This window comes from Alligator mississippiensis, chromosome 10 (genome assembly GCF_030867095.1).
Source record: "Alligator mississippiensis isolate rAllMis1 chromosome 10, rAllMis1, whole genome shotgun sequence".
In the NCBI taxonomy this organism is placed as follows: domain Eukaryota; kingdom Metazoa; phylum Chordata; order Crocodylia; family Alligatoridae; genus Alligator; species Alligator mississippiensis.
In genome coordinates, this window is record NC_081833.1 from 13,787,764 (window position 1) to 13,812,176 (window position 24,413).

Below are 24,413 nucleotides of genomic sequence, written 5' to 3' on the forward strand. Positions count from 1 at the left end.
ACTTCACCAACCAGCCCTGGGTCTTGGGGATGGTCAAGAAGAAAGCAACGTTTGCATGGGAGCTGCTGGTCTCTGTTCTGACACCTGGCTTCAGTAGATCCTTGACACTTCTATAAGAGCCAAGGTGCCAAAGCTCCCAAGCAATAGATGTTCCTGAAGTTTTCAGCTGTTTCTAAGTAGTCAAAGGGGTAACAGCCTAACTTAAACAGATTGACTGTGCATCATCTTACCCTGTGCTGATACATGGGAGTGTGGGTAGTGCTGGGAGAATATTCAAACGATTCAAAATATTCAGAAAGCACTAGCTACTGCCCCGAATGTGCTGCTTCCACTGAGTTTATACTCTGTGGCAATTCTGATGGATTGGATTTCCTTGGACTGTAGGGTCATGTTGGAGCAGACTGTTGAGACAGTGTTTCCTGCTAGGCCAACAGATTCACATCTGTTAAAAGCAGCGGAGAGAAATCTAGGGAACCTGAATTTCATTCTTCATGTAAATGATCTTATTCATTTCTCTCTGGCACAGAAAAACAAATGTCTCTCTTTTTCTGACAGATATAGTTATTGTCAAGCCAAGGACCTGGGCCCCAGATCAAGGGACAGCTTCTATTTTAAAACAACTACAAGAAGAGGACAGCATTAAAGGTATTGTACTTCTGCAGTTGATTGCATATTCTGTTCCTCTCATGTCATTTGCTGCTTTGACACTATGTAAGGATCTTAAATCATTAAGCCTTTTTTATTTTTAATCCCTCCTTGCTCTCCCTTAAAATTAATTAGTTCCCACTCTGCTGAAGGCCCTCAAATGGTGCCTTGTGCAGTGCTGTAAAAGTGGGTGGAAGAAGAGGAAGGGAGGAGGTAATTGAGACGGAAATCCATTCTCTAAAGAGCAAGTGGAGAAGACTGTCATTTCAGTTTTGGCACAAGAAATCTGTGGTAACTGAGCCCCAGGTGACAGTGAAGTTCAAGTCCCAGGTGGGAATATTTCCTTCTCTCAGCTTATTGGAAAACAGATTACTCCAACTTTTCCCTGTTTGATTCCTCTCCGGAAGTCTCCATCTCTCTTCATTTCTAGTTTCTCACCTTCATCTCTTCTGAAGCTTCTTCATTTTACCCTGCTGGGCCTGGACACGTGTCCTCTGCTTGTGTGACTTTCTTCTGCAGCAAGGCCTGCAGAGTATGAGTCTCTTAGTCAAGTGGCCTGTTCCTGCCCTTTTCTCAGACTACACTGCGATTGGGAGGTGTGACAGTAGCTTGTGCAAACACACCCCATGGTAGCCAGCTTGGGTACTAGGGAAGCTGCAGGAACCTGGGCTTCAGTAGAGGCTCTTTACTGGACTTGTACCTGGCAGCAAAAATGTAGGTAGTGCTGAAAATGCAAAGCAGCGCTGCCAATGCTTTTGGTACCTGAGCTAGCAAAAGCAAAAGGTACATTCACTCGTGATGCAGTCATATCTTTGTTTGCAGTATAGACATGCCCTCAAAGTTGTGTCCTCCTTGTCTACTGTATGCCTAACCCACCCCAAGTGAATTTAGCTAAATTTTGGGACATGGAGCCCCACACTGAGGCTGAGTTGATCCTAAGATGATTGCTCAGAAAAAAAGAGTCCTATTTAATTAGTATGAGCACTGAAACACTTAGAAATGAGATGAAAAGATGCATTGGAGTAGGAGTGCTAGCATTCCCAGCTGCTGTAATTTCATCCCAGCAGCTTCCTGCGTCACTTTAATCTGGGTGCTTGTTGCTGAATAATGGAATTTTTGAAGCACAACAGTGCATCAAATATTAAAGTACTTTCTGTTGTTTGCTTTTTTGAAATATTACTCTGTTCTGCGCACCACTTTCCTTGTCTCAGTCCAAGTGGATTAAAACCTTAGCCAAGCACTCTTCTAAAAACAACTTGACAGTTAAATAGTTCTCTTGGTTCCCTGTATTAACATGTTTTATATCATGTTACTCATTTTTAGTCCTTTCCCTCTCATCTGAGTATTTTTTTTGTGAAACATTGGGTGCAGCATCTACATGTCACTGTACAGCAACGTTGCTATGGTGCTGTGCTTAATACTTCCTTTTGGAAGTACTAAAGCATGGCACAGGACAGGGTATTACTGTGCCATGTGCAAGGATAAGTTTTGCAGCTATGTCACCATAGTGGTGCTCTCTGCTGGGGAAGCGTGCCGCTAAGGCAACATAGCTGGCAATCACATCTAGACCCACATGATTACTACGTTGCCATAGGGTGACATGTAGATGCATCTATTGTGTCTGATTTAGGTGTCGAATCTGATGGGAACCCATATAAAAGTTTTCAAGTCCTCTATGGGAAGGCTCCTTAACTGAGTTTATTTTGCACAGAATGGTTGGATTCTGTTTGCCACTTCTCTCTATTACTTACGTAAACTTAATAAAAACGAGTTAAAAGATTTGTTTATTATACCTGAAACTGTTCCTGTTTAAACAGCCCAGGTTTCTGGTGTAATAATGGATGGAATTTATTATTAAACATTTGAAGTGGCTAGACAGTGAAAGCAAACGTGAAATGTTCTTTTTCCAACTCCTCAGCATAAGTTTTGACAGAGTAGTTATTAAAAGGGGATAACTAAACCCAAAGCCAGTTTGTTAGAGCAGACCTGAGGTAGTCATCCAGAAGCTAAACATTTCTGCTTCCAAACAGCTGCAGTTAGACACTAGTGAAAAATGTTCAACTGAAAGGAAAGCAGCCCTCAGCTAAGCAGCTTTGGCCGTGTAAGGCATGGAAAGTTAGTCAAAGGACACACAAGCTGTGACAGAAATAGGGGTAGCTGTGGAAAGCAGGGACAGTGTTTCACTTCTTTAGGCTGGAAGGGAATAATTGGCATCTCCAAAACTGTTGTAAGAAAGAGATAAGGTCCAAATCCAGTCTTGCTCGCCAAGTTTGTAAGTCTGAGCTGTGACCTGATCAGGTCCTGAACTCTGCATTTCAGGTAAGGCAGTTTAAGTCAATCCCCACCAGCCTTCCTGTAAATGTGGTGCTTTACAGCAGGTAGCGCGTGTCTGTCCTTGCTCTCGGGGAGTGGAAGTGAGTATAGACGCCTCTACAAGCCTCTGACCACAAATGGCAGTAACTCTCCCCAGCACAGCGAGTGCATCCCTTGGGTTTCAGTTGAAAGGTCCTGTCAAAAGGAGAATCCACTGCTGTGCTCAGTAGTCCTTCTCCTGTCCTCCCCTGGGGATACCAGTGGGGCAGTTCTCTGTAAGTATTGCAGGGCTGATCCTCAGCACTAGAAGCAATGAACCTAGCAGCAGCAGTGGTCCCTGGTGCCAGTGTACAAATCAAAGGAAGAATAGCGGAGGGTCCAGGATGTGTAGGGTAGAGCACTTGCAAGGGGGTCAGCAATCTTCTGGATTGGCCAAGTGGTAGTTTCCAGCCCTGGTCTTCACTCTGCTGTCGGGGATTGCAGGCTCACACAACGCGGATGTCTTCAAGACAGCTGGCTAAAGCGAGCCCTTTTAAACATTAAGTCCTTCACTCTATCCCTTGCAGTGCAGGATTACATGCACCCTATCCCATACATGACTGAAAATGCCCTTATTTGTGGGTGCATTGTAATCTGCATGTTACGAGGACAGCAGCAAGCATTGATTGTTAAGTTTGTGTAGAGACATCCTTTAAACATTTCAGTCGTTTTGAGTGGGGTTCTGTTATTCTTGTGGGTCAAGGAAAGCAAACCATAATTACAAGTGAGGTGTTAGCAGAAGTTTTCTGGTAACAGGCATACCCTCACCATTCACCTTCAACTTTCTCACTGAGCTGAGGGACATATTTCATGTTCTGCCTGATTTTCCAACTTTATCAATCAGTTCCAGCGTGATCTGCCTTGGGGTCTGGCTGAGCTCTAAGCATGCATTTCTTTGCCTAAAATAAATTCAGCCTTTCTTCATCCCAGCCCTTCTCTTTCCCTTTACACTTCACCCCCTCTTATTTTTGCTGCATGACTGCCAGCAAAAGCAACTGCAGAAAGAGTCCTGTTAAGTCCCTTCAGTTCTGGCCTGCAGGCATGCTCTGTGCTTCTGAAATATTGGGAGAATTTAGCTCTAAATAACCTCTGTGTATATGCAAATGGCAATTTTCAGAGGCTCTTAAGAGATTTGCACAGGGTTTTACAGCCAGCAAAAAAAGACACCCTTGACATTTGGCAAGAAGTCATCCTGCTGTTATGCCCCTGTCCTAAAACCAGGGAGGCACTAGAGTTTCTTAGACTAACACATTTGTCAGGAGCTGTTTAGCATGGGTAAAACAATTTATTCTTTCTTAATCTGGATCTAAGAAACTCTGAACTATTTTAGCTGAAATTAAAAAAAAAAGAAAAAGAAAAAGAAAATAATTCAGCCCGAGAGAGAGAGAGCAAGCATGGAAAACTTTGGCCTAAATGCTTAAAGCTCAGCAGAATTAGAGACAACTGGAGAAGGGTTTTTTAACAAAGATGCCTGGCAAGCTTAACTATGCAGGTTGCTCCTTGTGCAGCCTGTAATAAAAACTGTTCCTGGTTAACTGTATTTAGCACTAGAGGCTGAAGTATCTCTCTTCCACTCAAATCCCAGTTGCACTCTGCATTAGTGGAAACATGTTGAAGTAAGAGGCATTTTATTTGCGCCCAGACTGATCAATGGGGTCACTGTAGCTTCTTGATTTACCCAGTTGTATGAACAAGGCATAATGTTATTCTCTGAAGGCCAGATTTAGCCGTCAATGCAACTCCATTGAAGCCAATATACTAGTGCGAGAGAGCAGGACGTGGCTCTGTTTGGAAGACTGCTTTACAAGCGCTAAGATATTTGCCACTGTGAGTGGTGAAGTTAATTGGCAGAGTTCGTGACACTGGTTCTGCCTCTCAGACAGGCCGCTAGGTTCTGGAGCAGGATGCTGCTGCAGTCTGCAACAAAGACTGTTCTCTTGGCAGTGTTACACACGTTTATGTGCCAGAATCCATCATATGGAATGATGGGTCTCTATGAGACCGTCATTAAAAAGTATCTGTTTTTCCTTCCTTTTATAAGTTTATGCATGCACAGACTGATTATCTGAGACGTCTAGTGGGCTGAATACATTTGCTTCCTGGAGATACTATTTATTAGTCCTCAATGGTATATTTGCCTTGTAAAACTAAAAACCTGCAGTGAGTTTCTCCCAGGAACACTGGATTGCGTTTATGGGGCCAAGAGCAGAGCTGGAGTAAACGGATTCCATGGACTGACCGGCATGGACCCCCCTTTCCCATTCCCAACTCTGAATTTGCCCTTAAGAAAACAAGTAATACACTGCTCTAAATATGTATTTTCACTGTAGTGTCTTGGGCTCTTAAAACTGATTAGCTTGATAAAAAAAACAGGTGCTTTAGAATGGGAGAAGTGAAGGTAATGGGTCTTATTCTGATCCCACCTTCTTTCTATGCCAGTGTAAATCCGACTTCAGTGACACTAGTTGGGGTATAAAAACTTGGCCCTATTTTTCCTTGTTAGCGAGACTGAAATAAGGGAGAGTAACGCTCCAGTTAGTAAGCAGTTGATAAAATGGGTTTGATTTAATAGCTTCAGGAATCACACATGACTATTGAGCTTTTTCCTGTCTGAGGTATTATTTATGCATGTTTTCCGATCCTTGATGAGGCCATAAAGGGCCCACATGTCCCACTGGGTGCAAGAGGGAGACGGTTGAACAAGATACCTTTCAGAGGAAGAGGAGAAAGAATCTTTCCCCCTTTAAGCCATAAATAAACCACTAAGGAGAGGCTTGTTCTGAACTCTGCAGGACAATGATTTTCCTGGCAGTACAAATGTGTTTAGTGGAAGAAAACACTATAGCAGATATTAATGATTTGATTCAGATATGTAAAAAAATAAAATCTATTTCCTTTGATGCATTATTTTGTATTACTCCCATAAGTGTTAATGGGAGTTGCCCTCATAAATCCACTCAGAAAAGAGCCCTGGAAATAACAAAATATTTGTTGCTATGCTGTTTTATTGGAGCTAGACTTTCTTCCCCTGTAATCTACAGATCTCATTTAGCTGCATGCAGCCCTGCACTTCTGAAACATAAAAGGAAGGAAATCTCTCAATAGCTTGAAATCAAATTATCTGTCTGCGTTAATCTACATGTAAAACAACTGACCCAACCCACTTCCCTTGAATCCAAATAGTTTTACTGAAAAACAAAGCTGGTTTGCTGTTTGGGATATAAGAATTGAGTAGCCGTGTGATTTTTGTCTGCACAGTACTATTTATAGCACCAATTAACTTCTCATCACTGGGATAAGTCGTTTGACACATCTGTTGCTGAGCTGAGGCAAACTGCTCTGTAGGGTCACAATTTGATTTCTTCCTTTTTCCTCAAATTGAGCAGTGAAATAGCCAATTTCTAAGGAATATCTACTGTATTTACTTGAATGCAAGACAAGGTTTTTTCCCCATTCAGTGGGGAAGGGTTAGGGTTAGGGTTAGGGTTAGGTAAGCCCCTTGCCTTAGAGTACAAGGCAGACTAGGGGGCAGGCAGCTGCTGTGGCTTTAGCCCCGAGCCCAGGTCAGGGTTAAACGTCAGAGCTGCAGCAGCTGCATGTCCTTCACCTCTGCCTGCGCCAGTAGCCTCTGCCCCTTGCCCCCCCTCCCAATTTACTGTCCGTCACGGCTCTGGCTCCAGCTCTGACTCCGGCTCCAGCTCCGTTCCCTCCCGGGCATGAAACGCATGGCCAGGCACCGGCAGTGGTGGCAGGTCTGATCCCAGTTCTCCATGCTTGGGAGGCAATGGAGACAGAGCTGCACCTGGTGGCAAGCGAGATGGGGGGGCGCAGGTGTGGGGGCAAAGGTTGTAGATCAGGGATGAGCAGTTATTTTGGCTGGAGGGCCACTTAATCAGTTTTGGTGTCTTCTTGAGGGCCACATCTCTCTCTTTCTCTCTCCCCCCTGCCTCCCCGGAGGTGTAACATGCTCCAGTTTTTTTTCTCTCCCTCCCTGGAGGTAGCATGCCCTGATCCTCTCCCTCTCTCTCCCTCCCCAGGGCTGTAGCATGCCCCAATCCTCTATCTCTTTCCCTCCCTCCTTTCCCCCCATCCCCTCCCTGGAACTGTAGCACGCCCCAGTCCTAATCCCTACCTGGACGACCTGCTGGCCCCATCTGTAGTTCACATCACCACCCACCCGACATGGCGGAAGCAGCCCTGAGTGGGTACCAACATCAGCTGTGGATATGCCTGCCAGGTTCTGGGTGGGGTTTGGGGCATCCACCTGGGTCCGCAGCTGATACCAGCACATCAGCAGTGGGCAGAAGCAGTCTCACTCACCCACCCTGTGCGGTGGAAGCCAGCCAGCCTGCCTGCCTGGCACCACGTGGCAGCCAGAGGCACCCGCCACCCACAGGTTGGATCCCACGAGTTGGTGGCTACCCACCCGTAGGTCGGATACATTCAGTTAGTGGACCTGATCTGGCCCACAGGCCATATTTTTCCTACCTCTGTTGTAGATGCTTTGGGGGCAGGCTGTAGGGGGGACAAGTGGGGGGTAGGCAAGGGGACTGCCTGCCTCCTACCACATACCCCTCTACCCTGCTGCTTTCCCTGCTGCAGTAGTGTGGGGGAGGGACACATTTAAGATGACCCTCCAAAAATTATATTCTGTACATGGAAAATAATAACAAATTTATAAATTTGCCATATATAGAATCTACTTATTGGGGGTCATCTTAAATTCAAAGTCACCCAGGATTTGAGTAAATATGGTATTTCTTTAAATACTCTGGCTAATATACCTGTTCATTTCAGAGTTTGTAAAACATGAAGCAGGCTGTGCTGGCCTAGGTAAAGTAAGTGAATAGTGCCCTGCTTCCTTCTGCGCGCCTTCTTTTAACTGCTCCATCACAGTTGCATCTTCTACAGAAGGCTGAGTGTGAATCAGCTCTAGGCTTTTCCAGGTCTGCTGTTAACACTGCTTCATTGCAAAGCAAATATCCTCTACCCAGGACTGCTGAGATTTGCTCCCTGCTCAGCCGTGGTTAGAATAGTAGCCTCTTGCTTATAGGGAGACTCAGACCATGATGACAATGATAATGTTTCTTTTTGGAATTGTAGCTCCTTCCACCCAAGCCAAAACTTTTTGTGGCCCAAAACAAACGGGTGGTACCAGTTTGAGATAATCATCTAAAACAATCTTATAAATATTTAAATGTGAAACATCCTTTAATATTATCATGCCTTGCTCAATTTATAAAAGAGTTGTTTGGCCGCAAGCATGCCAATATTGATGAATCCCTGCTGCCAAAAATACTTTGGGAGAACTGGAAAGTGCACTGGAGACTATAATGCTTTTTCTCTTTGGAGTAGCCCTCAATCTAGAAATAAACCTATTGATCTTGGTGAGATTGCTTGGAGGAATAAACCTGTCAAGTAATGAGTATTTCCATTGATGGTATGATCAGATCACATTCCATCAGAGTATAATCCTTTGTTGAGAGCATTTGTTAACATATCCAAACTCATTTTCCAGAGTTAATATTCCTTGCATTGCTTTTGTTTTATAACACTGTTTGAAGGAAAACATTTATATTATACTGGTATTTTCTACCAGAAAAAAACTTTCATAGATAGTGAGGAAGTGGCTGTCTGTTTATAGAAAATGGCTGAATCCCATCTATTGATGTCAATAAGAGCAAGATTGGGGTCACAGGAAGTAATGAGGGCTATGTAAACCTAGCTTCTGATAAAAAGCAAGTGAGAGAAGACTTGGAAAACTGAATATACATGAATCAGCAGGGGCTATAAAGTGGAATCCATTTTTAAGCAGAGCTCCTTATTGATTTAAGTGGGGCAGTCTGTTTAAAAATCAATGACATGTAACAGCCCAAGGGTGGAATGACATGAATTCCAGCATGTTGAAGGAACTGGTCTATGAACTTGCCAAGCCACAGGAAATCAAGTTTCAGAGCACTGAATGAAAGGGACCAGAAGACTGAAAAACAAGCAGATGTGCTGCCTGTGTCCCTAGAGGGGAAGCAAAGAGCAATCATATCAGTTGCATTTTTACAGTTTAAGTTCCAATAGCAAGTATATCATCCCCTCATAATTTTAATTTTAGAATGCAATATTTTAATTGAATGCAATTTTAATTTTAGAATGCAACCCCCCCCCTACATTTTTCAAGTAGCTAGGAAATAAAGAATGTTTAAATAATAATCACATGTTTATTTAAAAATAAAATCTAGGAAGAATTAATTACAAGTTTAGTGGACCTGGGCAATGCAGATTTAAAGCAGTGTTTCTCAACCAGGGCTCCATCGAGATCCTTTCCAGCGTGCTGCGGGATACCATGCAAAGTTAGCACGGTTAGGTGTGCAAACATGGTTCACAAGATAAACCTAGAGATTTCAAATAGGAATCTATAGTGTGAAATATATTCTGACCTGTTGTGATCTTTCAGAGTTATTTGCAACAGAAGAATGGCTCTAGTAATTTTCTGTAGTAAAAAAAAAAAAGAGTGAAAACTAAACTTGCATTTCTGAGGAGTACCTCGAGTCTTTCTATGGGTGCCTTGAGCCTAAGATGGTTGAGAACCGTTGATTTAAAATAAGCTGAACATGCTGTGTTTCTCAGCACCCTACTTTAAAAATGATTTAAATTAGATTAGAGGTAAATATTGTCATGTGGACTGCAAATAGTTAGAACAGCAAATACCAAGCTGTAGGGAAAGTATTAATTGATGACTGCCAGGATTTGTTAGGTGTCTTTGTATTTAACATCTTAAATAATGGGAGGAAGAAAGAAGTAATCAAAGCAAATCTCAGCTGGTGCTAAACGGGAAGGCGTTGCAAATATCAGTGACAAAAAAATAATTTTAAAACCCCCAACAGGATTAGAAAAGCTAGAATAAAATGCAGTGAAATTCTTGTTAGCAAAATGCACTAAGCCCTTGTTATAGAGGAGTAGTGTTGTGATGTGGTTCCCAGGTTAATCTAAGTGGGTGTGTCTACATGAGACGCTTTACTGTGCAGTAATATACTACGCAGTAAAATGTCACTGTCTGCACCTGTGAACCATTTACTGCACAGTAAATTAGTCTACTGTGCAGTTAGCTACTACCTGGAAATACCGGTAGCAAACTAACTGCACAGTAGATGCTGCTCAGTAGCACATGTGTAGATGCTAACTGGTTAGCAAAATGTACTAAGCAGAAACGAAACAGCTCCCAGCCAGCCCTGGGCTGCTTGGGGAAATCTCCACCCAGCCCAGAGCTGGCTGGGAGCTGCCACAGAAGCAGAACAGCTTCCAGCCAGCCCCTGGCTGAATGGAGAAGTCCCGCTGGGCATGGGGCTCGTTCTCCATGTGCAGGAGGCCAGGAGGGCTCTGCAGCAGCAGCTGTCTCCTGGGCCCCTGCACATCAGGACCCCTCCCGATGTGTACGGGGCAAGAAGACAGCTGCCACTGCAGGTGGCAGAGCTCTCCTGGCCCCGTGTGAATGTGGATCAGTCCCATGCTCCCTGCCAGCCCCCGAGCTAGCGCCCCAGGGGAACCTGGACCTCCCCCTGGCTGCTGCAGGGGGCCAGAGCAGAGTAGGAGCAGTTCTGTACTGGGCTGCTCCTGTTGGGAGCAGATTTGCTCTGAACAGGGAGCATGCAAAGCCTTTATAGCACTAATAGCATGTATAGATGTGACCAGTGTAGACTTAGGTCTAAGCTTTACCAGGTTAATTGTTTCACCTGGCATGGTTTGTTTCTTTTTTAAAACTAAAACTGTTATGCCAGAGAAACTTTGGTGTGGATGCAGTCATAAGCCATGGACATATGTTACATTTGTATTCAGAGAAAAGCCTTTCTTCCAGCACCAAAAGAGAGCTTTGTAGGTGTTCAAGAGATTTCTTGTGGAAGAGAACTGGCTCTTCTTCAAGAAGTTAAATCAGATACCTATGAAGAAGATTTACTTCCCAGTATCCCAAGGATGTCTGATATCCCACAGTCCTCTGGCTCTACCTTCCATCCTCCAAAGGAGAAAGGGAGAGGGATCACTCCTGATAGCCTCCCCAGGGGCAAGCTGTCAGGGAGCCCTGTGAGGACCCTGCCTGAAAAATTACACCTGCTCTCACCAGTCAGCTGCTTGGAGGGAGGGGAGACAGTCTTCCCTGGCAAAATGTGATGCTCTCCAGGCAGGGGACTGGAGCGTATAGGCGCTCCAGCTCCCAGGCTGTTTTTCTACTGGTAAGAATTTCAGATAAATTCTTACCAGTAGGGATGAGTGTCTGTATGTGACATGGTGTATGGGTGTCTTAAATTGGTATAGCATATTTCCCTTCCCATGCCAGAGTAAACTGCATAGTCTTTTGCTTTAACTACACTGCCAGTGTAGTTGAAGTTGTTCATCTGCGGTGTGCTGCTACAGTGTGCTGGGAAATATCTTATGAAAGAAAACTTACAATGAAAATATGTACAAAACACCTAATGTTGAGGTCTATTGAAGTAGTGAATAAGGTCCCAGGGGGACCAGCAGATTAACCAGCACTAATGCCACTTAAAATGTGAAGAAGCAGCGAGAGGCAAGGGTTGTTGTGGGTGATCCCTTTTTTTGACCACCTGCGTGGTAGGAATAGACTTAGACAAGCTTTTGAATGCAATGCAATTCATGGAATTGCAGTTCACGTTATATATAGGACAATCCGGTATCTGCAGGTATTGCATTAAAGCAGTGTGTGCACTACTGCAGTGGATTTTTTGTTTTTATACCAGTATGAAGTGCAGTTTTACCAGCCGATCTGCATCAACTCTAGGAGTGCTTTGTCTATATATTCCTACCAAAGTGCAGCGTTTCTAGTGTAGACCTGACCTAAGTGATGTACAGTAATGTTCTTAATTTCTGTATTGTTATAATTCATCAAAGGAGAGATTTTTTAGTGCCTCTTTCATCCAGGGATCTCAAAGTACATTGCAAATAGAAATTCTTACTCTCTGAAGGTGTCACTAAATTAAATACGATTGTATTAGGACAAACAGATAAGTAGGTGGTGTGAGTAGGCATAGGCATGCAGGTGGCAGACCTGGGAAAAAAACCCACACAAATGCGGGTCCTCAGCTCTCTGCTCTAATGACTAGACAGGCTAGAATGCTGTTAAACATTCATATATGTGCCACGCCACTTTGGTTTATCCAGCCAGAGCAGATTTTCGTGAGTTAATACAATGTGCTTTCACTGCCTTTAATTGAGAGGTTTATTAGGGAGATGATGCATTTGAACTGACTGGGAAAGTGGTTATGTCTCAGACCTGATTATTAGATTGCTGCTGATTGAATTAATGAAAGTTCCTTTGAGCCTTCTGCTTCTTGAAATCTTGAATATTTTGTATTGAATTTTTTTTTCCTGTAAGCAATGAGGTGCAAGCTTTATTGACTTACACATGTAATACAAGGCTGAAATATCCGAAGTTCCTTCCCAAAGAGTCTTCCTGTTAGCATTTCCTCTGCCCTTGTTCCCTCCTTGGTTGAAGTCTTGTTTCACAGACTGCTTCTGTCTGCAGTAACAAAAAAATCCCCAACCAGCTTTTTTGTTTCTTTTGACACCCACACAGTGTCAGTCCATGCCTAGAAGAGAGCTATTTTGCAGTAGCTTTCTTTGTGAATTTCTCATTGCTATTCATTGGTTAGGATTGTCGCTTAAGGGTCAAATTAGAGCTCGGTCAACCAGAGCGGCGACAGCGAGCAAAGCCAGCCTGAAGCTGGCTTCCCCTCCAAGTTCTGAAAAGCCATTTATTTGGAGTTTGTTACATATGTTACGTATTTGTTTTGCAAAGGGTTGCTCTTTTCATTTGCAGAAAATTCATTTAGTTCCTCAGCCATTTGCTCTTAGGGTTTGCTTACCTCTCGCTGCCTCCTTTCCTTCATCTTTGGCCACATCCTAGCACAATGATGCCGTTTTTCGTAAAATATTGATCATAGCGTTGTATTTCCATTGTTTTAAAGAAAGCTACCTGTTGGAACGAGACGGATTTTCTGTTCCTGTTTTCACTGGGAAATATACTGTAGTAAATGTATGTAGTAAATGTAGTAAATGTTGACCCAGAGAAATTTTGGCTATAAAAGGGCCCATGGGAACTGCATGTAGGTTGTAACTCCCACCCATCTACCTTTATTCAAGTTCCCCACAGAACATTGGATGGACAATGTGAACCTGGTTGTAGGTTATAGCACAGTTAACATCTTTTCAGATTTGGGTACTATTACTGGTTATTTTGCTGAGGCCGTTTCTGGGTTATGGTGTCAAACTCTAGATGCCTAGTATGGCACTTAAATAAATGGCCTGGTTTTTATTCTCTAGAGTTGCTGAGTATCCAAATTCCTGCTGAATTTATCCTTCAGTTCAGGTGTGCAACAGCTCCGAAAATGAGGGTGCTTAATTTAGCTGTTGAAATATGAATTTGAGTGCCTAACATGAGGCATCCAGATTGTAAACACTTTGCCCATAATGTTCAGTTTTGTACCTTTCTGAGTCTTCCTCGTGATTCGCAGTTTTCAGTCCACATAGACCATTCGCAGCAAACCTCTCCAAAAACAAGTAAGTCTATCTGTTGACAACATGTTGACCTAGCTGAAGCTGCTTTAATGCCCTTAGGATTTGATTCTCTGAATGTGGTTGCTATTTTGGGGGGGTTGCAGAAAATAGGCATTTTTTTAAACTTTAACAGGGATACAGTATGGAAAAGGGAATATAGGAAATGACCATGTCTAGAAAGAGGTTCTTGAAGCACTTATGCCACAATAACTAACTTTTTTTTCTCCTTCCTCTCTGTTGTAGCTGGTTCTGCTTGAGGTTGCTGCCCCACACTCCACAGTTGTCTAGTCTTAGTGGGTGATGTCACAGCATCTTTAACATTCAGGCCCTAATAATCTACTTGGTGTGTATTGCTCGCTTTTCTCTGCATGCTAATATTGCATGGGAAATAGCCTTCATTCTTGTATATGTGGCATCTTCTAATGAAAATGTAATTACTATGTGCGGCGGTCCAGCTCCATGGACTGTGAACTAATAGATTTTTAAACTCCTGTTTTCTATTATGTTTCTTTTGGTGCTTTCTCCTTTTCAGAAGCCCATGGCTGCTGTACCTACACCCATGCACATACATGCATTTTTATGGTCTGCCTTGTCTTCCTTCTCTTATTTGCACAAATGCAGAAGGATTCTTGTTACTACCCACATCATTATCTCCTGTTTATAGGGCACAATCTAGCATGAAAACAGGTTGGGCCAAGACTGCAAAGGGGCTGGTGTGCATAGTACTTTTATATGGGTGCTTGAGTGAGGCAAGCAATGTGTGCTGGGTTCACCAGCAGTTGTCACGTGCTACAAGAAGCACCTTTTCCCCAGAAAAGGAACAGCCCTTGTGCTGGACCTTACTCTGTTAACTAAATGTAGCCTACTCAAGTAGCTCCTACTGCTCACTGGCCAGATAAGTAGTTGAAAATCCTAAATCTGCCTTCACTGGAACATTCAGTCTGCAATTTCCAACACGTGACTAAATGAAGGATTCGCATACCTAAATCCCATCAAATTTCAGTTGGAGTTTGGTGCCTTACATCCTCAGGCCCCTAGAAAACCCCAGGTAATACTTTTACTCTACCAGTGCTTGAGATTCAGAGGTCAGGTGGGAATTAGGACTTCTTTCACATTATTGAGCGCCTTGTATGTTTTACTCTACTATCTGGAAGCCCGCTGCACAAATCCTGAATGAGGATTAGTTCTTAGCCCTGGTACTTTGAGTCTTTGTACTCACAGCAACAAAAGTTGTATGCAATTTACCTTACAGTAATATCCAACACATGAGCTAGATGTAAGTAGTCCCTTGGCTTTTTTCCTGGCCTCTTTGCATAGAGGTGATGTTTATTCCTAGTGAGCACATAACTCACTTTACTTCTCCTGATACTTTGGTTCTAAATATCAGCAGTTAAAAAAAAGATAAATCCTCTTACTGCAGGTCTATATCCCAGTTCCAACATAACACAAGACGAGGCAGGACAAAGTAGATTTGCCTTTGTCAGCATAGCCTTTGACACTTTTTAGGCAAGCATTTGCCATGTTTCGAGTAAGTGCCTAGAATAGGAGTCTTAGGAATAATCTTTACCTGGCTGGTATAATTTTAATATTTTCATTTATTTTAGGGTATTCAACACACTTTAATTTATTTACAAACGATAGCAAATTACAAGTGGCAGACTGAATAACTAACTTCATGAGTCAGTACTTCTTTTTTTTTCCTAGTCTAGACTGCTGGTAATGTAAATGGTTGAAACACTGGGTAAATAATTGGAAATGCAATCAACAGCAAGCAAGTATTTATCTGCTAATAAATCATTTGAAATGCATAAGTCTGTCTTTGTCCAACCTTTCTTAAAAGGCAGTTAGTGGTCCTGCTGCTGTTTCTGCATAGCAATCAGGATTTTTATGGTCACTAATTGTACATCTGAAAATTTATACAGTTTATTTTCTGCCTGTGTTTCTCTTTGCACAGAGAAAAGAAACAAGATATTTATGGTCATAAGGAGAGACACATTTTATTTCCTGCATGGAAGTCTCTACAATTCTCTAGAGATTCATACCAGTTATAGAATCTAATATTTTTGGGTACTCTTGGTTGCATACCTTCAACAGCTGTCTATACTTGTTCAGGAATTTTCTGAAGGTGGGGGGATTGTTGTCATGTGTTCAGAAAATGTCTTGAAAGGTATATGTTAGCTCAGTTATAACTTTTCCTTTGCTATTAATGCCACTGCTGCTTCAGAGTCAACAGTGGATGGGAACAAGGGGTAACCCCTCTGTTTTTCAGACCTTACTTGTCAGACAGTCCTCTTTAGAAAGAGAACCCGCACTCCCTGTTATATCTGTGCTAAGAGGGGAAAGTAGCCTTTTGTATTTGTTTAAAGTATGTTGCACCCCATTTTGGTTTCCTTCCTTTCACATCCTATACTGGGGTCTATTCTTTTCTGAATCTTCAGCCTCTGAATCTGCAGAAGTCTTTAATTTGCAAGAGACCCAGTCTCAGGATGGCTTGCCGTAATTCCTGTTGGAGGCTGTTGCAGAAAACAGGAATAGCTTGGTAGTGTTAGTTTTCTAAAGAAATTCAGCTTCAACAGTTGAATTGAGGGACCAAGAGTAGCACTTGGACAGAGCGCTTAATTTGATTTCAGCAACTCTCCTTTTCTCCTGTTGAAATCACATATGGCAGTTGTTCTGCTTGTACCCTGTGCACTACCGTACAGTCTGTGAAGCACTTTTAGGTGGTCTGCATCTGCAGAACTGTTTACAGGAGTGAGGTGTCTGCCAGTTTTCCAACTGTGTTTTTTTTTTCCCCCCTGGAGGCAACGACCTAAGTGAAGTCCTAGACAGTTAAGATTTCTGAAGACTCTCTTGATCCGTTAAATTAATAAAAGAAGTGCCTCTCTTCTCCCTCTGCAGCACATCTCTGCACCCAGCTTCGTGTCAGTCTTTGTCAGGTGTTCATTTGCTGTAGAATTCAGCCGCAATGAAATTTGTGGATTAATTTACAATTGGAGAAGGACCAAATAGAGAGAGGGAACCAACATATACTGTAAGAGACGCTGATTAGAGCAGTGAGAGCTTCAGACAATGAGGGGAGGTTCGGTTCTACCAAAGTGTCACAACTGAGAAAAGGAAATAACAGTACAATTCCTGCAGTATTTCTGCTTCTAGTTATTACATATCTGCTCTATTGCCATCAACAGCTCTCCTTAGGAATTAGGAATCATCTGTAAAACCACAAAAGTACATGATGGTGCCTTTTTGTAGATGGGTAGCAAAAAGGATTGATAGCAGCAGATAAGTATAGCTCCAGAATTGCAAGTGAATAGGATGAAAGACCTTTGAAATGATGCATTAAGACTTCTCATTCATTAACAACAGTTACCCCTCAAAAGATAGGAAACTTTCTTGAATTATGGAGAAAAGAGAGAATATTGTCACCTGAGCAGTCAGGTAATGGGCATTTTAAGTAGTTTATTCCTCCAGTTTAGTTTCAGTAAAGGAATTCAGTTGAAACCACCAGGCATCTTTGCATTATATTGTTCATAATTCTTTTATCAAAATATTTTGACTTCACATTCACCTGATATGTTTTCAAGGCCAGTGGGGAGCTGAGCTTCACACATCATGCACGTATGCTGATAGGGCTTAAAATGGAACGCTACAGAATCCTTACTTAAAAAGGGCATAGTCAGTGCAGACAGATCTCAAAAGAAACTCACTTGGTTTGCTGTGTATTATTCCAGCGCAAATGGAGACAAGCAGTCCTGTATTTTTCCCATGAAAGGTGTCTTTTTTACATTACTAGCAAGCAGCTGCATGACTGACTGCTGTGTATAAAAATTCTCATTGGCTACCATGCATACAAATACCCTTGTAATGAAACCTAAGAGAATGCACTGAAATCATGGTTCAAACACCTCTACCTGTAATTGCGCTGTCTGCATTTGACAGCATGTTCTGTATTATAATTTGCCTCCCCTTCATCATTATTGCATGAAAAATAATTTCAAACTTGACTTGCTAAACTTCTTAGGGCCTTTCTACTTTTCTTAAAAAGGATCCTTCAAAATATTTACCCAGTTAGTCAAGTTACTAGGATAAATAGTTTCAAAAGCCACAAGCAATAAGGTTGTTGTCCAGCAGAATGAAGCTTTGCTGTGTGAAAACATTAACTTTTATCACCTGTAATGTCAAAGGCAGAGATGAATAAAGGTGGAAGGAATGTTCTCTTCCAGCAGGGGGGAAAAAAAGGAAAAATAATATCCTCTCTAAATTCTTCTGAAAAGTATGTTTTTATTTGCACAGTGAAATTAGCTTTGCAAGAGGCATGAAAATCTCATCGGGCAGATGCTACCTTTTTTTTTTAAATATCAAAGGAATTAAAAATAAATTCTATCCCAGGTGAACATGTGGAGTTTTTTAAACAGGGAAGTCACGGATTAGTTACTTCTCATTTAAAATCAAATCAGTGGTTGGAAATTAAATCTTTTCAAAGACCAGTTGGAGTTTGCTGCTTAACATGAATGCTATATAATAGAGTAATTAATATGTGAATTTTTATTCTTAACCTCTGACCTATGCCCTATCGCCCCTTTACCTAACCCTTTCCATTTGCCCTGGTCAGTTAACAGGCAGGAACATTTGAAAACAGTCATGGATGACTATGATATCAGGTCTGCTGCCAGCATTTTGGCATCTGTTAAAGAGCAAGAGGCTCGTTTCGAGCGGCTCACCCGCGCACTTGAAGAAGAACGGCGCAATGTCTCCTTGCAGCTTGAACGTGCTAATCAGCCCTCAGACCGAATGAGCATGTGCAACATTGGCAATGGTCAGCCACTGGCAACTGCGTGGCAGCAACTTGTCCTGCAGGTAACAGCCTGCTTATCTTAACCTGTCACTAAAATTCATGCATCCCAGAATTTTCCCATTTCAGACAGCCAAGAGCATCTCCCCACTTCTCATCAGCATTTCATTCCATAGCATGTATCTTGTCGGGAAACAGAAGGACGGTGACCCCAGCATGTTTCGCTGATTGAGTGATGTAGCACAGATTTCAGTACCTTATTTAAAATGTTTTTTTTTCTCATTTCCTTTTACTTCTTGGGATACAGTACTTTGGGCAAATGATAGGTCTTTGATAATTAAGCCCCACATTAATCTGTAAAGCTACAGCACTTCCTACATTTGTTTATACTATCACTGTGGTTTAAAACACGGGGCAAAATCACTATGTCCTTACTGAGCCCAGCTTCCACTTGAGGTCAACTGGAGTTTGACTGCATAGGAGTGGTATGAAAAATCGGGACTGCAGGCCCATTGCCTGCATAAGGAGATCTTTAGGGTTTGACTCATGTTTACCCAGTTGAGGAATTCTACATTATTGCTGCATACTTTGAACTTGTGTGGGTTTTTATGATTTCCAGATGTAGCGTTGCCTTGTTCATGCTCCTTAACTATCTAAATGTGTAAAGTGATAAGGTGCTTGCTTTTCAAATGTATTCTTTAAACCAGCAAATTACTCCAAAGCCTGAGGTAAGTAATGCAGTAGCAACAGTTGCATTTTGAAGGATCTGTTCCATGATGAGACACATGTTTTTTGGTTCACAGATATACTATTATGGATTTTAGAGGTTGCCTCCAGACCATACCAGTTTCCTGCATTGATCCATGTGTAGGCAGAGCTTATATTATGTAAAAAATACTTTATACCAGTTTCTTCTTAATGGGCAGTATTTCATGGAAGTTGCCCAAGTCAGACTTCTCTTTGGGTCTTACAAATTCTCTGGGTAAACTTGAGGGAGGTTTCTGGTGGGAAATACGAAAAGCAACTTCCATATTACTCTGTGAAGCCTCAATGTGATCATCTTTGCCATCGGTGTTTGAAACTGGGAACTTCAGCAGGAAAGAACTTGTGCTGAAGGAGTAATATAGGTAGCTGGTAGCAGTTGTGGGTTGTTTTCCAGTGGTTTACCTAGTAGAGGGGGGTGCGGTGCCACATACATTTTTTAAGCAAAGGATAAACACACCTTCCCTTTTTTTTTCTCAGCAACTATGTGACAGTTGCCAGATTAATAACTCTCAAATGAAATTATTCATAGATCAGGTAAAGTATGAGCTCTTCTACAGTGCTGTGGCTCGAGGCCTAATCAACTCCTATTAACATCAATAGAAGGACTGAAGTTATCAGGTCCTCAATTCCCCTTCTGGCGGAGCCATGGCTGAAAGTGGATACTGGAGTTCAGTATTTATGTGCTCTCAGTCCGTGAGTCGTTGAGGTACTAGACAAGAAATGTTTCTGTTTGCAAACTACTGGTGTTCATATTTTTGAGCTAGTTTGCCATTGCAATAAATCTGTTAAGGAGCTAAAAATGCTGGGTTAGTAACTTACGTAGTAATACATTTGGGTGTTTCTCACATAGACTATATTGTGAGTCTATGCAAGACACAAGCAGCTTTCACATGTATATCATGCCTTTCATTAGGGATCACCAAAGAGGAGTATACCTCCTCTGCTCGCGCTTGTAGGGAGGCAGTTAGACGGGCCAAAGCTACCATGGAGCTGAGGACGGCATCCCAAGTAAAGGACAACAAGAAATTGTTTTTTAGATATATAGGGAGTAAAAGGAAGGCCCAGGGAGGAATAGGACCCCTGCTAAATGGGCAGAAACAATTGGTGATGGACAAGGGGGACAAGGCTGAACTCCTCAACGAGTTCTTTGCCTCAGTGTTCCTAAGTGAGGGGCAAGAAAAGTCTCTCACTGGGGTTGTAGAGAGGCAGCAGCAAGGCGCCAGACTACCATGTGTAGACCCTGAGATGGTGCAGAGTCACTTGGAAGAACTGGATGCCTTTAAGTCGGCAGGCCCGGATGAGCTCCATCCGAGGGTGCTGAAGGCGCTGGCCGACATCATTGCAGAGCCACTGGCAGGAATATTTGAATGCTCGTGGCGCACGGGCAAAGTCCTGGAGGACTGGAAAAGGGCCAGTGTGGTCCCCATCTTCAAGAAGGGGAGGAAGGAGGACCCAGGCAACTATAGGCCAGTCAGTCTCACCTCCATCCTTGGCAAAATCTTTGAAAAAATTATCAAGGCTCACATTTGCGAGAGCCCGGCAGGGCAAATTATGCTGAGGGGAAACCAGCACGGGTTCGTAGCAGGCAGATCGTGCCTGACCAATCTAGTCTCTTTCTATGACCAGGTTACGAAACGCCTGGACACAGGAGGAGGGGTGGATGTCGTATACTTAGACTTCAGGAAGGCCTTCGATACGGTATCCCACCCCATACTGGTGAACAAGTTAAGAGGCTGTGACTCGGATGACTACACAGTCCGGTGGGTGGCAAATTGGCTGGAGGGTCGCACCCAGAGAGTGGTGGTAGATGGGTCGGTCTCGACCTGGAAGGGTGTGGGCAGTGGTGTCCGGCAGGGCTCGGTCCTTGGACCGATACTCTTTAATGTCTTCATCAGCGACTTGGACGAGGGAGTGAAATGTACTCTGTCCAAGTTTGCAGATGACACAAAGCTATGGGGAGAAGTGGACACGCCGGAGGGCAGGGAACAGCTGCAAGCAGACCTGGATAGGCTGGACAAGTGGGCAGAAAACAACAGGATGCAGTTCAACAAGGAGAAATGCAAAGTGCTGCACCTAGGTAGGAAAAATGTCCAGCACACCTACTGCCTAGGGAATGACCTGCTGGGTGGCACGGAAGTGGAAAGGGACCTTGGAGTCCTAGCGGACTCCAAGATGAACGTGAGTCAGCAGCGTGACAAAGCCATCAGAAAAGCCAATGGCACTTTATCGTGCATCAGCAGATGCATGACGAACAGATCCAAGGAGGTGATACTTCCCCTCTATCGGGCGCTGGTCAGACCGCAGTTGGAGTACTGCGTGCAATTCTGGGCGCCACACTTCAAGAGGGATGCAGATAACCTGGAGAGGGTCCAGAGAAGGGCCACTCGTATGGTTAAGGGCCTGCAGACCAAGCCCTATGAGGAGAGACTAGAGAAACTGGACCTTTTCAGCCTCCGCAAGAGAAGGTTGAGAGGCGACTTTGTGGCTGCCTAAAAGTTCATCACTGGGGCACAGAAGGGAATTGGTGAGTATTTATTCACCAAGGCACGCCCGGGGGTTACAAGAAATAATGGCCACAAGGTAGCAGAGAGCAGATTTAGACTAGACATTAGGAAGAACTTCTTCACAGTTCGAGTGGCCAAGGTCTGGAACGGGCTCCCAAGGGAGGTGGTGCTCTCCCCTACCCTGGGGGTCTTCAAGAGGAGGTTAGATAAGCATCTAGCTGGGGTCATCTAGACCCAGCACTCTTTCCTGCCTATGCAGGGGGTCGGACTCGATGATCTATTGAGGTCCCTTCTGACCCTAACATCTGTGAATCTATTAGGAAGGACACACAAAGCAAATTAGGGCTTTGTGGCACGTTCATTTCAGGTGTCTCTTGGAGCTCTTAACCCCTTGATTGCCTAAAGGGTGCGTAAAATTATTTTTAAGCACCCTTTAGACAGCTTAAAGTTATACCACTCTGGGACAGGTTTATCTGTGATATATGTTACTTAGTGTGTGTTACACCAATGTGTGGCCACTCTAGGCTACATGTTAGTATAACCCTGCACCTGACCTCCCTGTGCTGGTTCGGATTGGAGCTGCTGTCGTCTTCCCTGCCCCCCCGGATTGGACTTTCATCCCTTACTGCCTCCCTTTCCCCACCAGCCCAGACTGAGCCTGCTGTCCCCCACCAGCCTGTATTGGCCTGCTGCCCCTCTGGTCCCCCCGATCAGGCCTGTCATTCGCCACCCCCCAAGCACCCCAGATCCCTGCTCCCCCCCTCCCCCCTACCTCTCAGCAGCTGTGGCTCAGTGCTGGCAGCAGCTGGGCAGGCAGGTTCCCTTTCCCTGTCTGCTCCTCTGGCAGCCACAAGTAAGCTGGGAGACATGATGGCATGGGTGAGCCATGGGGTCCAGGGGGGCAGGGAGCTCTGGGGGTTGGAGGGAACGATAAGGGAGGAGCCCTGAAGGTCGGGGGAACCTGGGGGGATGGAGTGGGGGGGTGGCAGGGGGAGCCTGGAATAGGAGAGGAGAGGGTGGGAGTCATCAAGGCCCCTGCTGTCCTGCACGGATGACTGCTCCAAACTGGAGATAACATTAACACTGACCAATGTTTGTGAGCTTAAAGTGTCATGTGTAACAAAACCCTCTCAAGATATACATTACAGTATGTAGGGATCACTTGTTTATCACTGAAATGCAACCATTTTCTGCGGATTATTCCATATGACGTAACGTACCTCTGTAGGTAATATAACACAACTATCCAATTAGTAGCTTTTCCATTTGAGGCTACAAAGAGAATTATATATAGAATCTAATTATCTTAGCTGGAATTTGGGCAAGAGACCAAGGTTAACGCTTTTGCTCTTATAGCAAGTGCCATATGATCTTTAATGACCCTTGTGACCAGAGCTTCAGTTTTACATCTTGTCTGAATGTCAAGAGTAGAATTTCGCAAAGTGACTTGTCAGTGATGTGTGCGCAGCCCTGGCTTTTCTGTATGCTCACAGCAGACTCACTCTTGGCTTTTCCTTGTAATACCCCATTCCCAAGCTTCTTACAGATGTCACTCTGAGCTTAATATTCTTTTTTTAACCCCCCCAAAAATGTTTTTAAGGGGGAAAAGAGGACAGAGGCAACGTGCCAGAAGTGTAATAGTTTCCTGAAGCCCTCAAAAGACAAAATCAAGGTCTTATGCAAATATTGTTTCTAATTCATTCTGGATTCTTTGCCAGCTGCTCTCTTTTTTATTTTTATGCCAACATTAAGCTCCTTCCTTAACTCAACAGTATCTTCTCGTTCTGGCTGCTAGCAGCACAGCTAGCCACTTCCCTCAAATGGAAAAATAATCTTATTTCATCCTGTCTGTTCAGTGTGAATTCAGAATGTGCAAACAGCACACGAGAATTGTGTTCCAGTTGTCTGTCTTTGCTGTGTGTGCTTTCAGGCATTATTTAGCAATGAATCATGGGATATTCTCTCTCGGCCACCACCAGGAAATGTCAGATCAGCTAATGATATCAGGGATGTGATCCAATTTCAAAAAGGATTTTTACCCAGACGTAGATACTTAGATGGAGAAAACATGAGGGGTGGTGGTTTTTCTGAAAGCCTTTTAAACATGTTTTGATGTCTAGAGAAAGCATCTTTCCACCTCCTCCACTCTCAGTAACACATTTAAATGTTTATTCTAATGCAAACAGGAAATGTCTAGGATAATGCCCAAAGCCTCTGCGTCTAGAGGACTGAAATCCAAGACTCATAGATTCATAGATTCATAGATGTTAGGGTCGGAAGGGACCTCAGTAGATCATCGAGTCCGACCCCCTGCATAAGCAGGTAAGAGTGCTGGGTCTAGATGACCCCAGCTAGATGCTCATCTAACCTCCTCTTGAAGACCCCCAGGGTAGGGGAGAGCACCACCTCCCTTGGGAGCCCGTTCCAGACCTTGGCCACTTGAACTGTGAAGAAGTTCTTCCTAATGTCCAATCTAAATCTGCTCTCTGCTAGCTTGTGGCCATTATTTCTTGTAACCCCCAGGGGCGCCTTGGTGAATAAATACTCACCAATTCCCTTCTGTGCTCCCGTGATGAACTTATAGGCAGCCACAAGGTCGCCTCTCAACCTTCTCTTGCGGAGGCTGAAAAGGTCCAGTTTCTCTAGTCTCTCCTCGTAGGGCTTGGTCTGCAGGCCCTTGACCATAGGAGTTGCCCTTTTCTGGACCCTCTCCAGATTATCCGCATCCTTCTTGAAGTGCGGCGTCTAGAATTGCACGCAGTACTCCAACTGCGGTCTGACCAGCGCCCGATAGAGGG

The 24,413-nt window shown here is 43.7% G+C and overlaps 1 protein-coding gene across 10 annotated transcripts in view; it reads left to right on the forward strand.

Moving 5' to 3' along the window:
• ARVCF (ARVCF delta catenin family member) overlaps positions 1 to 24,413 on the forward strand; it is a 447,669-nt gene that overhangs the window by 181,842 nt on the left and 241,414 nt on the right. For 8 of the 10 annotated variants that reach the window (XM_059713468.1, XM_019486607.2, XM_059713469.1 and 5 more), the window contains 3 exons: positions 556 to 645; positions 13,801 to 13,900; positions 18,167 to 18,411. In XM_059713468.1, coding sequence (XP_059569451.1) covers positions 18,196 to 18,411 — 216 coding nt within the window. In that variant the 5' untranslated portion in view covers positions 556 to 645; positions 13,801 to 13,900; positions 18,167 to 18,195. The remainder of the gene's footprint in view (positions 1 to 555; positions 646 to 13,800; positions 13,901 to 18,166; positions 18,412 to 24,413) is intronic. The other 2 variants (XM_019486618.2, XM_019486617.2) reach the window with 2 other exon arrangements.